At 37.8% G+C, this 13,272-nt stretch overlaps 1 protein-coding gene across 1 annotated transcript; it reads right to left on the bottom strand.

The window, feature by feature from the left end:
• Positions 1-516: 516 nt before the first annotated feature.
• On the bottom strand, positions 517-8,930 carry LOC108603465 (protein CEPU-1; the record flags this gene model as incomplete). The annotated part of the gene is made up of 9 exons (XM_033294189.1): positions 517-2,125; positions 2,251-2,424; positions 2,628-2,808; positions 3,576-3,697; positions 3,783-3,880; positions 4,408-4,558; positions 5,513-5,634; positions 6,906-7,106; positions 8,765-8,930. Coding segments are annotated over 9 exons (1,434 nt in total), but the record flags the coding sequence as incomplete, so codon positions are not given.
• Positions 8,931-13,272: the final 4,342 nt, after the last annotated feature.

Here is a 13,272-nt window from a genome sequence, read left to right on the forward strand (position 1 = left end):
CATGCATAATGGTCACTAAGTTTGAAATGTGCGCAAACTTGTAAGCTTCAAGTGCTGCACACACACACACACACACACACACAAACAATTTCCACCTCCGCAATGCTGCAGCTATGCAAATATGAAAAGCGGCAACCTACTAAAGTAAAGCGCAGGAGGCGGACACCCCGACTCGCAAGCCTTCATTTCCTTTTGCTTTTTAATGTATTTCTCTATAAAAACCCGAAGCTCAAGTGCCTCGTAGTAGTTGTGCGCTCTATAAAATTTCATGCATAAACTTTTAGGAAATGCAAAAGTTTCTTATAATTTAAACTGAGCACGTATGCGCTTGTCCAGACTCGAAGCCAGTGCCAGTGCCAGCGCCCAGGAGTAGCTTACACGTAATGTCATTAGTTTGGCTACTAAATATTATCAAAAGAAAATAAAATAGCACACTATTGATAATATTAAGTTTGCTGAAATGAAATAAAAGCAGTTTGAGTTTTTTTTGAAATTACATCTATTACTTTATTTAGTATTCTTTTTTTTTTTTTTGGATTACATAGAGATTGTTTATGACTAAGAGCTGCATTTGCTGCATAATATTCATACAATTAGCATCAAATTAGTTATTAGTTGTGTGTGTGTATTTTGTGTTTTTATATTTGTTGCGAACACTTTTGGTTACAAAGAAAATTTCAAGTGTTCCATGTATATTTGCATTTGTTGCTAATTTAATAATCCACATGTAGAGTGCTGCGCATACAATTTATTTACAGTATTGCTGAACTGTATGCTGCTAAGTATGCTGGCAAATTGTAAAGTTTTCTTTTGCTATTTAATATACACACAAACACACGACTAATAATAACTGCTTGAAGTCCTACACAGAGTTGTTTGTTTTTTCTTTCTTTGGGTGCAAAAGCTGATAAAAATGCATGCAACACTCAAAACGGCTTAAACATTTATATATTGTTATTTACAAATACACGCCAACTTGCTTGTTGACTTGCTTGCATATTTCGTTATGTTAGTTATTTAATGTTTGTATGTGTGCTTAATTTATATTTAGTAATGTAGTTGCTATGATGAGTTTTTCTCTTTAAATTTTAGTTCATTTCGTATTTGTTTTTTTTGTTTTTGGTGGTGGTTTCAACATGTTGGCCTTAGTTGCTAAATTTACGCATACATTGAAAACTACATTTTAAAATTTATGTTACTGTTTCAATTTTTTGCTTTATGCAGTGCGCTTACAAACTAATGCAAGTTAAGTTATGCAACAAATAAAAGTAAGTTATGTGTAGTGTATGGGGCGTATGCGAAATCATTTTTTTTACAACTAATATTATGCAGTGGTGTTAATAATAACGTTGTGTAAATTAAATAATATCACTAGTTTTATGTTGTATGCTTAATTTACATATTATATTTACCGACGCGCCATTTATATAGTTTATATGGTATATGAATAAAATGTAATTCACATTCAAATATCTAATGCATATTTACATGACCTAGTTCGACTAGTTGGAGTTCGAGTTGCTGCTGCTTTTAAATACATGCGCGTAACTGTAAATTGCCTTCATATTTTTTATAATTTAATGCATATTTTATGTGATTTCTGGGGGGAGACTAAAAGCGTATGAAAAAATTATTTACAGTTTGTATTGTGTTTAAAAACTTGGCAGAGTGACTGAGTAAAAACCTTTGGATTGCTTTGAGTATGGCTGAAGTTCAAATTAGCGTTACCTAAACATAATTGTAAGTATGTATGTGTGAGCTAACATAATGGCCAGACTATGTGCGCAGCTGTGCGACGTCTGCGCTTCGACTTCGACTTCGATTTGTTGTTGCCCAAGCAACTTGCGCTGCTTCGTTTCTATTTTTTTGGCTTTTAATGATGCGCGTTGGTGTCGCAGGTGCTCGCTTACCCCAAGCTAAACCAAAGTCTATCGCAGCGACCATTACTTAGAGCAAATGCTATGACTAGCGCGCCGCGTAGCAGCAGATTGTGTGGCAAGGCGTGCTGCAGAATGCTTAGAGCGCCGCTGTTGCTGCGCGATTTGGAGCTGGCAACCACTTCGGCGTCCTCGGGTGCAATGTCCATGCTGTTGCTAGCCACAATAAATTGAAATATATCGCTGACCTGCAAGAGAGAAATGGGAGTGTGTGTGTGTGTGCAAAGAGTGTCAACAGAGTGAATAATAATGCCGCTTGAATTGCCAGAAATAAAGATTAAGTATACGCCCCACACACACGTATCGTACGTACCTCATTCCAGCCATAGCGATTCTTAGCCTGCACAATCGCCTCGTAGTAAGCACCTGGATGCAGATTCTTTATGGTATAGGACATGATATGTGTGAGTGGCTCCGATGCGGGACGATGCTCGGGGGTGAGTATAAAGTCGTGCCATCTGCCAGGCTGTTGAAATGTGTCGTTCATCTGGGGTGTAGCAGCAGAAAAGATATGTGAGCTTTTATGGCAAACAATTAATTTTTTATGCTTGACAGCTTGTCTGTGTCTGTGTCTTAGACATTAATACTGCAAGTCAACCAATAGATATTGCTTTGCTTTAATAAACTTTGCAAACGATAACCCATTAGAGCAATTAAGCTTGCCACTGTCATTTATATGCGCGAACTCACCAGCACACGTCTGTAGAGCAGACGCACTTCCTCCAACGGCGGATAGCTGTCGATTTTCCATGTCAGATTATAGCTGTCCGAGGAGCGTCCCCATTTGGGTGAATAGAATTCAGCTGGCCCTGGTCGGCCCGACAATTCCATGTACTTGCGTGAACGTCCCAGCGAATTGTCCGCCACGCAGCTGTAATATGTTAATTGAATTCGTCGCATTATAATTTTGGGCTCATAAAATTAATACAGCTGTTGGGCTATAATGTACACTAAGCCTTATTGCATTTACGCTGCCATGTTTATTTGCAATCATTAGCATGGCTAAAACGTATTTCCTTTTAATTTTGTATGCCATGTAGCAAATGCCCCGTTGCCCCAGCCCTTCAACTTCTAGCAAAGTCGAGTGAATTAAGCCAAACACGTCTATACCAAAAGCCACTCGTACACTCGTTTGTGAGTGAGTCTCTCCCCCCCACCCCCACATGGCTCGGTCACTGGCTAAAACAAAAACTATGTGCTTGGCCAAAAGTTTTGTCAACAAGGCAGCAGCTCACAAACTTGGCTTGGCCGTATGTTTCAGACAGATTGACATTGATGTGGAAAACTTGTTTGTCCTGCGTCCTGGTGGGCAAGTCACGCTCGCAGCACAACCCACAAAAAAGAAAGTAAAGAAGTGGAACTGCCGTGCGCGCAACTCAGCACGTGAAGCATTGAAATATGTATAACAAATAATGCAGCGACTAAGTTTCCGCTTGCCTCAGGTTTATCTTCAACGTAGATAGCAATGGGGGTCAGCAGCACTGAGCGCCTGGGACACTCATTTTGAAGCTGTAGCAAGTTGTTGACTAAGCTTGCCAAATTGGCAAAATCAAAGTAACGATGCAAAGTTTTGTGCGCTTTAGAGGTTAATTGTGTACTACAAGTTGAACTCAACGCTGTGCGGGACATATATATTACCTATAGTTGCCAAAGTCTTCCTGCTGTATATGACGTATGGTGAGCGTATGACGATTGGCTCGAGTGTTCATAATGCGCCTGTCGGTGGTTTGTATGGGAAATGAGTTTTGGTACCAGGACACCTGTCAAAACAAAATAAAAACAAAAACAAATGATTGATTAAGCTGTAAGCATTAAAGTTATAAATAAATGTATGGGCTAACAAACCGTTGCAACGGGATCGGCATAAACAATGCAAACCAGCTTAGCCTCAAAACCTTCGCCCGAGTGTATCCAAGACTTTTCCACTTGTATGTCCGGCGGATCTGCAATAGCCATAGCATTAATAATGCAACAAATAATTTAATTAATGCACTTAATACACATATGGGGTATATTATTAGAAACTAATAATTTAATTAACCCTCTTTATAGCCATATGGGGAATATTCTTGGAAACTAAGTTGGGTACTATATTTTTTGGGTGAAATATACCAGCTGAGCTTAAAAAACTGTGTACAAATTTTAGTTTAAAGCTAAAAAATAAGCTTGGGAAATTTTGTGAATTTTTATATTACAAAGTTAAGTGAAAATTATTTGTTGTATAATTTAATTTATTGTGTAATTTACATTTATAGCCAAAACATAAGACGGCTACAGTAACTTAGTTTACAGTAACAATAAGAAAAAAAGTTTGTTTAAAACCTTTAAACAGTTTTCAAATCTTCTACTTATAATATGCAACTATATATGATAATTATAAATCAAAACTCGATAGTACAAATTATGTTATAAGTGCTTTGAGGCACTTTTGGGTGTTTAAGGTGCTTAATTATTTTAAACTGCAACTTACAAAGCACATCCAAGCGCATATCGACGGTAACAGGCTCACCAACGCCATTGTCGGCGGTACATTGATAGACTCCCGCCTGCTGACGCTCCAGCTTATCCAGCGTTAGTATGGGACCATCGCCAATGCGTGAGGTTGACTTGTTGGCGCCGCTCTGCAAAAGAAATCAAATCAAACAGCATTAAAGTCAAGTAGCGACGTTAGCAAAACTGATTTAAAATAAGTCTGTGGGCAAAAGTCAAGCTGCGAACATGGCAAACTCTATGTAAACAGCAAGATTGGAAACAAGGTCGATATCGAGTGCCAACTGGCAAACTAGCAAGTGTGTGCTAGTATGTCACAAAGGCGCATCTGTATGTGTGTGTGTGTGTGTAGCTTTGGCTTTTTGGCTGAGCTTGTCTTGTCTTTGATAGCAGCAGCAGCAGGTTGTGCCCAAGTGACGCCCCAGGGAACAAGTGTCGACGTGTGTGCTGCACAAAAACACAAACTAAGCAACAAAACAACGACTCGAGCTGGTGACTGGTGTTGGAGTTGCGGAAATGCAAGTATATGAAGCAAAGTGAACTGACACTTTAGCAGGCAGTGTCAGTGCAAGCAGCAACGTCAACGTATGCCAAGCTGCTAGTATTTACATACATAAAAGCTTTGAACGATTGCCACAGCAGCAGTCGTAGTTGGAAGCTTTGTCGATGTCAAGTGCAAAGCATGCAAGCAAACAAATCGAACGGAAATGTCAAATGCGCCAAAGTGCAGCAAGGTAAACGAAAAATGTGCATACCGAAAAACGTTGGAGCTGGAGCTGCAGCTGGAGCTGGAGCTAGGGAGCTTGGGGTATAGGTCATTTTGCTAGTTGACGCTGACATGGCTAGTTTTGCAAGTTGCTGTGCTATGAAACGCATTAATTACAATTTAGTATGGATACGAGCTAACTGGGCTGGGCCGTAGCCAGAGCCAGAGCCAGAGCCAGACATGGCCATGATGCTTGTCAACTGTTTGCCAATTCAGTTGACAGTGATTTACTGTGTGTGTGTGTGTGTGCAAATCAATCGAGTGCATTTTAAACGTGCAGGCATAAATAACTTAAATTTGAATTAAACAGCTGCGTTACCTTTTTAGTCCAGTAAATGGAGGGCACAGGATTGCCAGAGCCTTTGCATTCCAATGTAATGGGTCCACCCTTGCGTGCCTGCAATTGTCCTGAAGTTGGTATAGCGCGTACGCTAGGGGGCACTATAAAAATATATATAAAAAATAAATAATATATAATTGTTAATGCCTAAGCTTATATTTAAATTATTTATTTATTTACAAACTGAATTATTATACAAACTAATATAATAACTAAAAGTGGTGAGTGCTAGCTACTATATTAAAATTAATATATGAACTTTGTATACAAAAAATGTTAAAAAAAGTTATAAATATTAATGCACTATTTAAATATAAACAAAGGCAACAAATTCGATAACATAATTGTGCTTAGCAGCTTTATTTAAAAAAAAAATTATAACAAACTTAGTAAATGTTTTAAATTTGTGTTTTATAGCTCAAAAAGAATAAGCAAACCCTAACGAACATTCACAATGTGTTCAAACAAACTCCCAAATGATATAAATTCAAATTAAAATGCATTTTCTCCCCACACACATGGAAATTTACACATTTTTTAAGGCTAAGCTCATAAGAAGTTGAACCACCAAACAAAAGAAAACTTGCAGAAATATTTGCTCAAGCAGTCTACAAGTTTATTGGATGAAATATTGCTATTAATATATATAAGTAACTTATTTATTTATTTTAAGTGTAGCCTAGAATTAAATTCTATGGTACAATTGGTATAGCCAGCTGAATATATATAAATATTTATTTGCAAATGATGAAAAAGAATTTCTGTTTTCGATAGCAGTTTATGTTTTTTAAGCTATATGCTAAAATAATCATAAAAATGTTTAAAAGTTTAAACAAAAACCGCTCAAACGCAGCACAAGTAAACAAAAGTAAAACTAACAATTTTTGAAGACGAAGCAAAGCAAAGAATTTTAAGGTAACGCTAAACGACTATTGAAAGCCCACGATTTCATGTTAGTTAATTAAAAACTAAACAAAAAAATACATAAAAAACTAAACGAAAATTTAACTTAATGGCAAATTTACAAAGAGTTTGATATTTTACTATGTGTTCTAGATTGTAAGCACTTTTATATAGTTAAGTTGTAATTTAAGTTGTTTTTGCTATATCAAGTTTTTAATGACTTACAAAACTAAAAAGAAAAAAAGTGAGCAAGAGAACGCGTAGCAAATCGTGTTTATCTTTTTTGGTAAAACTGAATGTTATATAATTTATAATATATTTTAATATATCTATTATAAATGCATATTAGATATGTCTGTAGTTTACTCAATGTAATTTTGAAGCTACAAACAAAACTGAAATATCAAAGCTTCAATTGTTTAATGTCTATTTGAATTATACAGCTTTTGGTTTTGCTATTGTTACTTACCTAATATTTCGACAGTGTGCACTTGGTCACGATTTATTTTGTCACTGATTTGACATACATAATCTCCAGCATCCTGTGGCTCCAAATCGGATATCTCTAAGTTATAGCCATCTATCAGTCTTACGCGCTCATCCCTTGTCACCATAATGTTGGAGGCAGTGAGCACATTTGTGCCACGACGCCACAACAAAACAAAGTTGCCTGCAACAAGAGTAGAACATAAGCATATATACATTTTATATTAGTGGCTAACACACACACACACACACACACTATTGCTATGAATGTGTGTTGAAAATTTATTATAAAATGCTAGCGCATAAATATGAAACATTTTGTATGGCCAACGAACTTATGTGTAGACTTTTTGAAAAGGCAAAAATAATGACATTGAAGCTACAGCAGACGCGGCTCACACACACACACACACACAGTCTAGCTATGTATGTGTGTGTGCTGAACTGTGAACATTCTACAGTTTGCTTCTGTTTGTCTATCCAATTGCTGCGGCGAGTCTGCGAAGCTTTCATCTATTTTTTACTATGTTTGCTCATATAAATGACATAATTTTGCAGATGTTGCCAGCAGATTCTATTTTTTTTTGCATATTTTATACAACTTAAGGTTGTTCGCTCGCTTGTTGTTGTTGCTGGCGTCACCACAAAAGGCAAACGCAAATTTGTTAAACGGGATTAAGTGGCGTATAATATGTTTATTTATTTATTTTATGTGCTTAACTTGCAAATGCGCATCAAGACACACACACACACACACACAGCCAAACAAGTGGGAATTATTTATGAACTTGTATTTATTATAGCGCTACTTGCAATAAAAAAATTGCAAGTTATCTTGGCTAATAAAAGCAAGTTATGCCTATAAAAATATATATAATAATAGGCATATATGTATATAGTATGTGCCCGCAAATAAATATTGTGTGTGTGTGCTACAGTTTGTGCCAATTGTGTGCTGCCAGTTCTCAGTACAGGTATTGAGCCTTAGCTAAGGGTGTTTCATAAACGAAAATTGTAAATGTTTTGGGTTCAATGGCACACACACATAAAAGGTTTATATATATATTTTTATTTTTTGGGTATATTGAAAAAAAATATGAACTGAATCGTTGCTGCTCGACTATCCCTTGGGCGTCCTTTCGGTCAACTTAAATGCAAGCAATCAACATTTTTACTGGTTTCGATTATTATTAAATTTTGTACAAGCTGCTCACACACACACACACGCACACACACATACGCTAACGGCTTTGATAGCAGGCAGGTTATATTGGATTTCATTTTGTCAGTTGCTCGCAAATTTTATGGCAGTCTAATAGTCATTTATGTGTGTGTGTGTATTGAAATATAAAAATTTCATATATTTTGTACTCAAGCCACAGCCAAGGCAAAGAGTCGAATTTGATTTCATACATACAAAAAGTGCAGCAGCATAAATTTTATATACGCTGACCATTGTCAATTGTACAATAAAATTAATTTAAATTTGTACAATTGTAAAATTGCAGACTTGAGTGCACAGCTTAAGCTGCAGTCAAGCATCAACTTATTGCTGCATTAAATCAAAAGTTTACCCCCCCAATAAAAAGCTCTAATCAGCAAATTTGATTTAGTGATATGCATATGCGCTCAAATTATTCAAATGTCATTTGATAAATACATATTTGGTTTTATTTATCAACAATTTCAACAAGCTGCTGACAGCTGTTTGGGGTTTTGTGCTTTTGTTGGCTGCTGCTGTTTATCAAATTTTATGTGCAGAGACATTTTTGCCTAAACGCATTTGCATAAAATTTGCATTTGATGTGTTCGAATTTAATAATTGTTGTTGGCTGTACTCACCTAGATTCTCCACCTGGCAGGGCAGCACCAGCGTGTCGCCCACAACGGCGCGATAAGTGTGCCCACGGGATAGAAAATGCGGCATTTGGGCGGCGGCGTTGGTAGTGGCAGCGCCCACAGTTTGTTGCGAGTTGCTCAGCTGGCGTCCGTTGCTGCCTGCAAAATTTGACAAAAAATAAAGAATTAAGTGATAAATTTTATGTGTGTGCAGCAATTAGCATAAAAACTAAGCGCGATGCGACGCGTTTGCTCTCTCAGGTTGCCCATAAAAGTATGCTATTGATACGTGTGGGGTTATGAGCTAATTTAGTTGACTTGCAAGTGTGTGCGCCAGTCCGTCCCCAAGGCATCGTTTCAACTTGGCTACAAGCTAAACAAGTCTTGAACTGTGACAGCTACACAGCGTAACAAATTTGATTACAATAGCTGCAGCAGCTAGTGCCAGCAATTGACCTCGAAATGCGCCCCAAGGAGGCGGCAGCAAACGGACAAAAGCGTTGCAACGTTTTATGAGCTGCAGAGTCGGAGTCAGCCACACAGTTCAGAGTATGCACTTGGCTCTTAAAGTTAGCGCAATATTAAATTATATGAAACTTTTTAATACTTGGGCGTCAGCTTATGCGTAATTAAAATCTCAACGCACGCAAGATAATAAAAATAATCATTTAACCGCAAAATATACTTGCAATTAAGTCAGCGTCATGTGAGTGGAGTGGAGTGGAGTCTGTGCTATGCCATTGAGTGTGCTTTATATCTTCAAAGTTTTTAACGCCCCAACCCAGCCAACGTTAGTTACGCGCTAAAGTTAACGGTGTTGAAAAATGAGCTGCGTTGTTGTTTGTTTTTTATTTTTTATTTTTCTGCTGCAAACTGTGTCACATAAGCGGCTGACATAGTAATGCTAAAGTTACACACATGCATACATAACGAGATGAAGCACTTGCATTAACAAGCGTGTGTGTGTGTGTGTGTGTGTGCTTGTGTGTGTGTGGGTGGCTGCTGTTGACACCGCACAATAAACTCGATTTTAAAAAGCGCAGTTGTTGCTTGAATAATTCAACTCAAACGCATACACACTGAAGTGTTTTAGCTGCAAATAACGAACGAGCGAGCGAGCGGCAACGTTGTAGCTTGCCACACACATTGTTGCCACTGGGCTGCAGCACTCAACGTGCAGCACTTTGTAGCAGTTACTACTACTACTACTAGTAGCAGTAGACTCCACTTTTTTCTCTTCGCTCTGGCTGCTGCAATTGTAGCGTTTGCTTTTGTAAATAAAAACGCAGCAGCCTTTGCGTTTTGTAGTGGGCGTGGCGTGGGTTTGAGCCTGCGTTGCATAGTCGAGTGCGCAGTTTTGCTGCTGCTAACCGCAGATGTTGCTGCTGCTGCTCGTTGTTGCTGCCAGGTGCGGGTCGTGCGTATTAACGTATGAGTTTTCAAGTATTTGAAATTGCAATTGTTTAGTACATGTCGCTGCAAGCTGCAACACACACACACACTCAGCTTGTCAAGTTGCCTGCCTTGTTCGCCTCTCTCTCTCTCTCTCTATGTGTGTGTGAATTCGATTTGCAATTATTTTACGCAGCTGTTTCGTGTTTCTGCATTCGCATGCACCCAGCACTGCGGTTGCCCACACGGATCCGGGAGCTGCTGCTGCTGCTGCTGCTGCTGCTGGGACATTCAACTACGTACACTGATTTATGCATTTTATTTCTGCAGGCGACCAGGCGAAACAAACCAGTCAAAACATTGAATTCGCTTCATCATTTCACTTGCACGCAGAGCGACTAGCCACATGCTAACATACACTGAGCGAAAAGGTAAGTAGCAGTTTGAATTTATTAACTATTGATATGCCATATACTTCAATAAAATATTGTAGGCAACTTTGTATAAAGCACAACCAATATGAATAGTTAAGTTTATACAAAAAACAAGAAAATTTAATATAAATATTTATTGTTTGTCCAGCTTTTGAGTTCGAGCAAACATATCTAAGACTTATGGTAACTAGCAGTTAATAGATCAATGCAGCTTGAAGCAATGCAATATATTTTTTATTTAAGAAAACTCTTTAATTTGTCTTCAAAGAGAAATTTCGAGTAGTAGCTGCTTTTACTGCTAAATAAAAAGCCACAAATGTAATAAGCTTCAAATACAGTCTTAGCAAATATATGAAAAATATATTTTTATATAAGTCAAAGGCTTAGTATTGTTAATTTACTGCCTAACCAATTAATGAAGCAAAAGCTTAAATTTAATTAATTTTGTTCTGCCACAAAAATTCAAGTCAAACTCAAAGCAAAGCTAAATCAGTTTCCAATACTAATTTGACTAATTTCGGCAATATAAATGGCACATATCTAAATATTTCAAGCAATTAAATCGCTCTAAGATTTGTGCCTTTTGGCTTTAGAAACTTTATACTAAAATCTCTAGGGATTTGTGTGGTAACCCGATAATGTTGATTTAAAACAAAGCAACAAATTCCATTAAATTTTGGTATGATAAAATACATTTCAAGTTTTAAAGCCAAGTGCATGGAAGTTTTTAAGCTTAAGGGAATAGTTTGTTGTTTAGAGCGTCTTGTGTTTGTTTTGTTGAGACTGTTGATTAATCTAAGCTCCTAGCTATGTTATATAGAATAATTATAAAATGTAGCTGCAGCTTTGTTAGTCACATTGCTAACATTTCTAGTTCATATATGACATTTAGTTAAGTTATGTATAGAATTATTTTTAATTGTTAGCTGCAGCTTTGTTAGTCACATTGCTATTATTTCTAGTTTCTAGTTCTGATATGACATTAAGTTATGTTATATATAGAACTATTTTTAATACTTAGCTGCAGCTTTGATTAACACAAGCCTTGCTTTTATATATTAATCAATTGTTTTATAAACAGCTTTGTTTGGGTCAGTGTATTAAAGACTGAGAGACATGTGATTTTTATGCACTTGTCCCTTTGTATTGGTTAGCGAGCGTTTTTCTCATTTCCGCCACGTGTAGCATGCAACGCGAGCGAGCGTCGACAAACTTTTCTATGGTTTTTGCGGTTGAGTTTACACGCCAGAACACCTTTTGCTATGTATGTGTATGTAACACACATACACATACACATACATGCGTGTTATATAAGACAACACTTTGCATTTCTATGTATACAGGTGTTTGTCTAGGTAGCAGCCAAAGCAGCAGCAGCCGCCACAGTTTGTTTCATTAAAACTTTGGCCACGTACGCCGCGTGCATACGTATGTGTGTGTGTGTGTTGTTGTGCGGTTGTGTTTTAGCTTGTGTTTGTGATCAGCATCTTTACATTTTGTGCTGCAAATTGTTTAGTGTTTACTTTGCTTCAACACTTGCGCCAGCTCCAGCTCTATCTGCATTTTGCTGCATTTTAAATTATGCATTGGCAGCAGTCGGAACAGCAAGTTCATTATACATTTTTTGTTGTTGTTCGTTGCTTTTTTGTTCTTTATTTATTTCGTTTGCTTGTTAGCTGAGATTTTCATGCATATGAAGCCAGTGGCTAAATTGGCGCAACACCTCAGCATATTGTTGTTGCCTTTTTCATTTACCGCCACTGCTGCATATTTAATGAATGCAAATTATTTACGCCGCATACAGCGACGCACTTGATTTTTGTGTGAATAATACACACTTTGTAAAGAAAAAGCAGCGAAAAAAATTAAATAATCGATGCAATTGCAATTGCAATTGTTATATACACACTAAAAGCAACTGCAGCTGCTGTCAGCTATTAGAAGCTGCTGCTGCTGCTGCTGCTGTCGCGTTGGCTGCTCGTTCAGCTAGTTGACTTCAGTGCTGCTGCATTTAAGCAAATCCGCATTTTGGGTAGTGACAAAAAAGCAGCGCCGCAGTTCTGTTTGTGTCAGCCAAAAAAAAACGATGGCTGCAATGTCATTCAACACACACACAGCTGTAGCTGTATACGTGTGTGTGTGAAATATGCAAATGGCTGCCACACACGTTTGTTTGGCCGCCCACACAACGCTGGGGCGTGAACCTGTCGAGCGTTTGCGCTTGTCGATAGTCAATCTATTCATCTTTCTAACTGGTTTCACATGCGAAAGCTGTCAGTCATTTTGGGTTGCTGCTGCTGCTGCTGTTGTTGAATTGCAAGCGCATGCCAACGCCTGAGCTGTTAAATCTATTTGACTTTTATGCACATATCATTTGCATAACATTATTTGCACACCCACGCCCAGCGAATTAAATTTTTGAAATGCCAAATAAATCCGCAGAAAACGTAAAATGCGCGCTCACTCGCTCTCTATCTCGCTTTTTGGCAATGCACTTTGCGTGGCGCTTCCGCTGCATCCGGTTGAGTTTAAGGGCGCTGCTGCTGCTGACAGTTTCTACATTTACATCTGCCGCACTGATCCTTGTTTGATTTACCTGCTTGTGTGCGTGGGCGTGGCACACTGACGCGCATTTATTTTGCGAAGCTTAAAGCCGCTTGCTTTAGCTATTCCCTTGCGTTGTGC

The sequence above is a fragment of the Drosophila busckii genome, chromosome 3R (genome assembly GCF_011750605.1).
Source record: "Drosophila busckii strain San Diego stock center, stock number 13000-0081.31 chromosome 3R, ASM1175060v1, whole genome shotgun sequence".
In the NCBI taxonomy this organism is placed as follows: Eukaryota; Metazoa; Arthropoda; class Insecta; order Diptera; family Drosophilidae; genus Drosophila; species Drosophila busckii.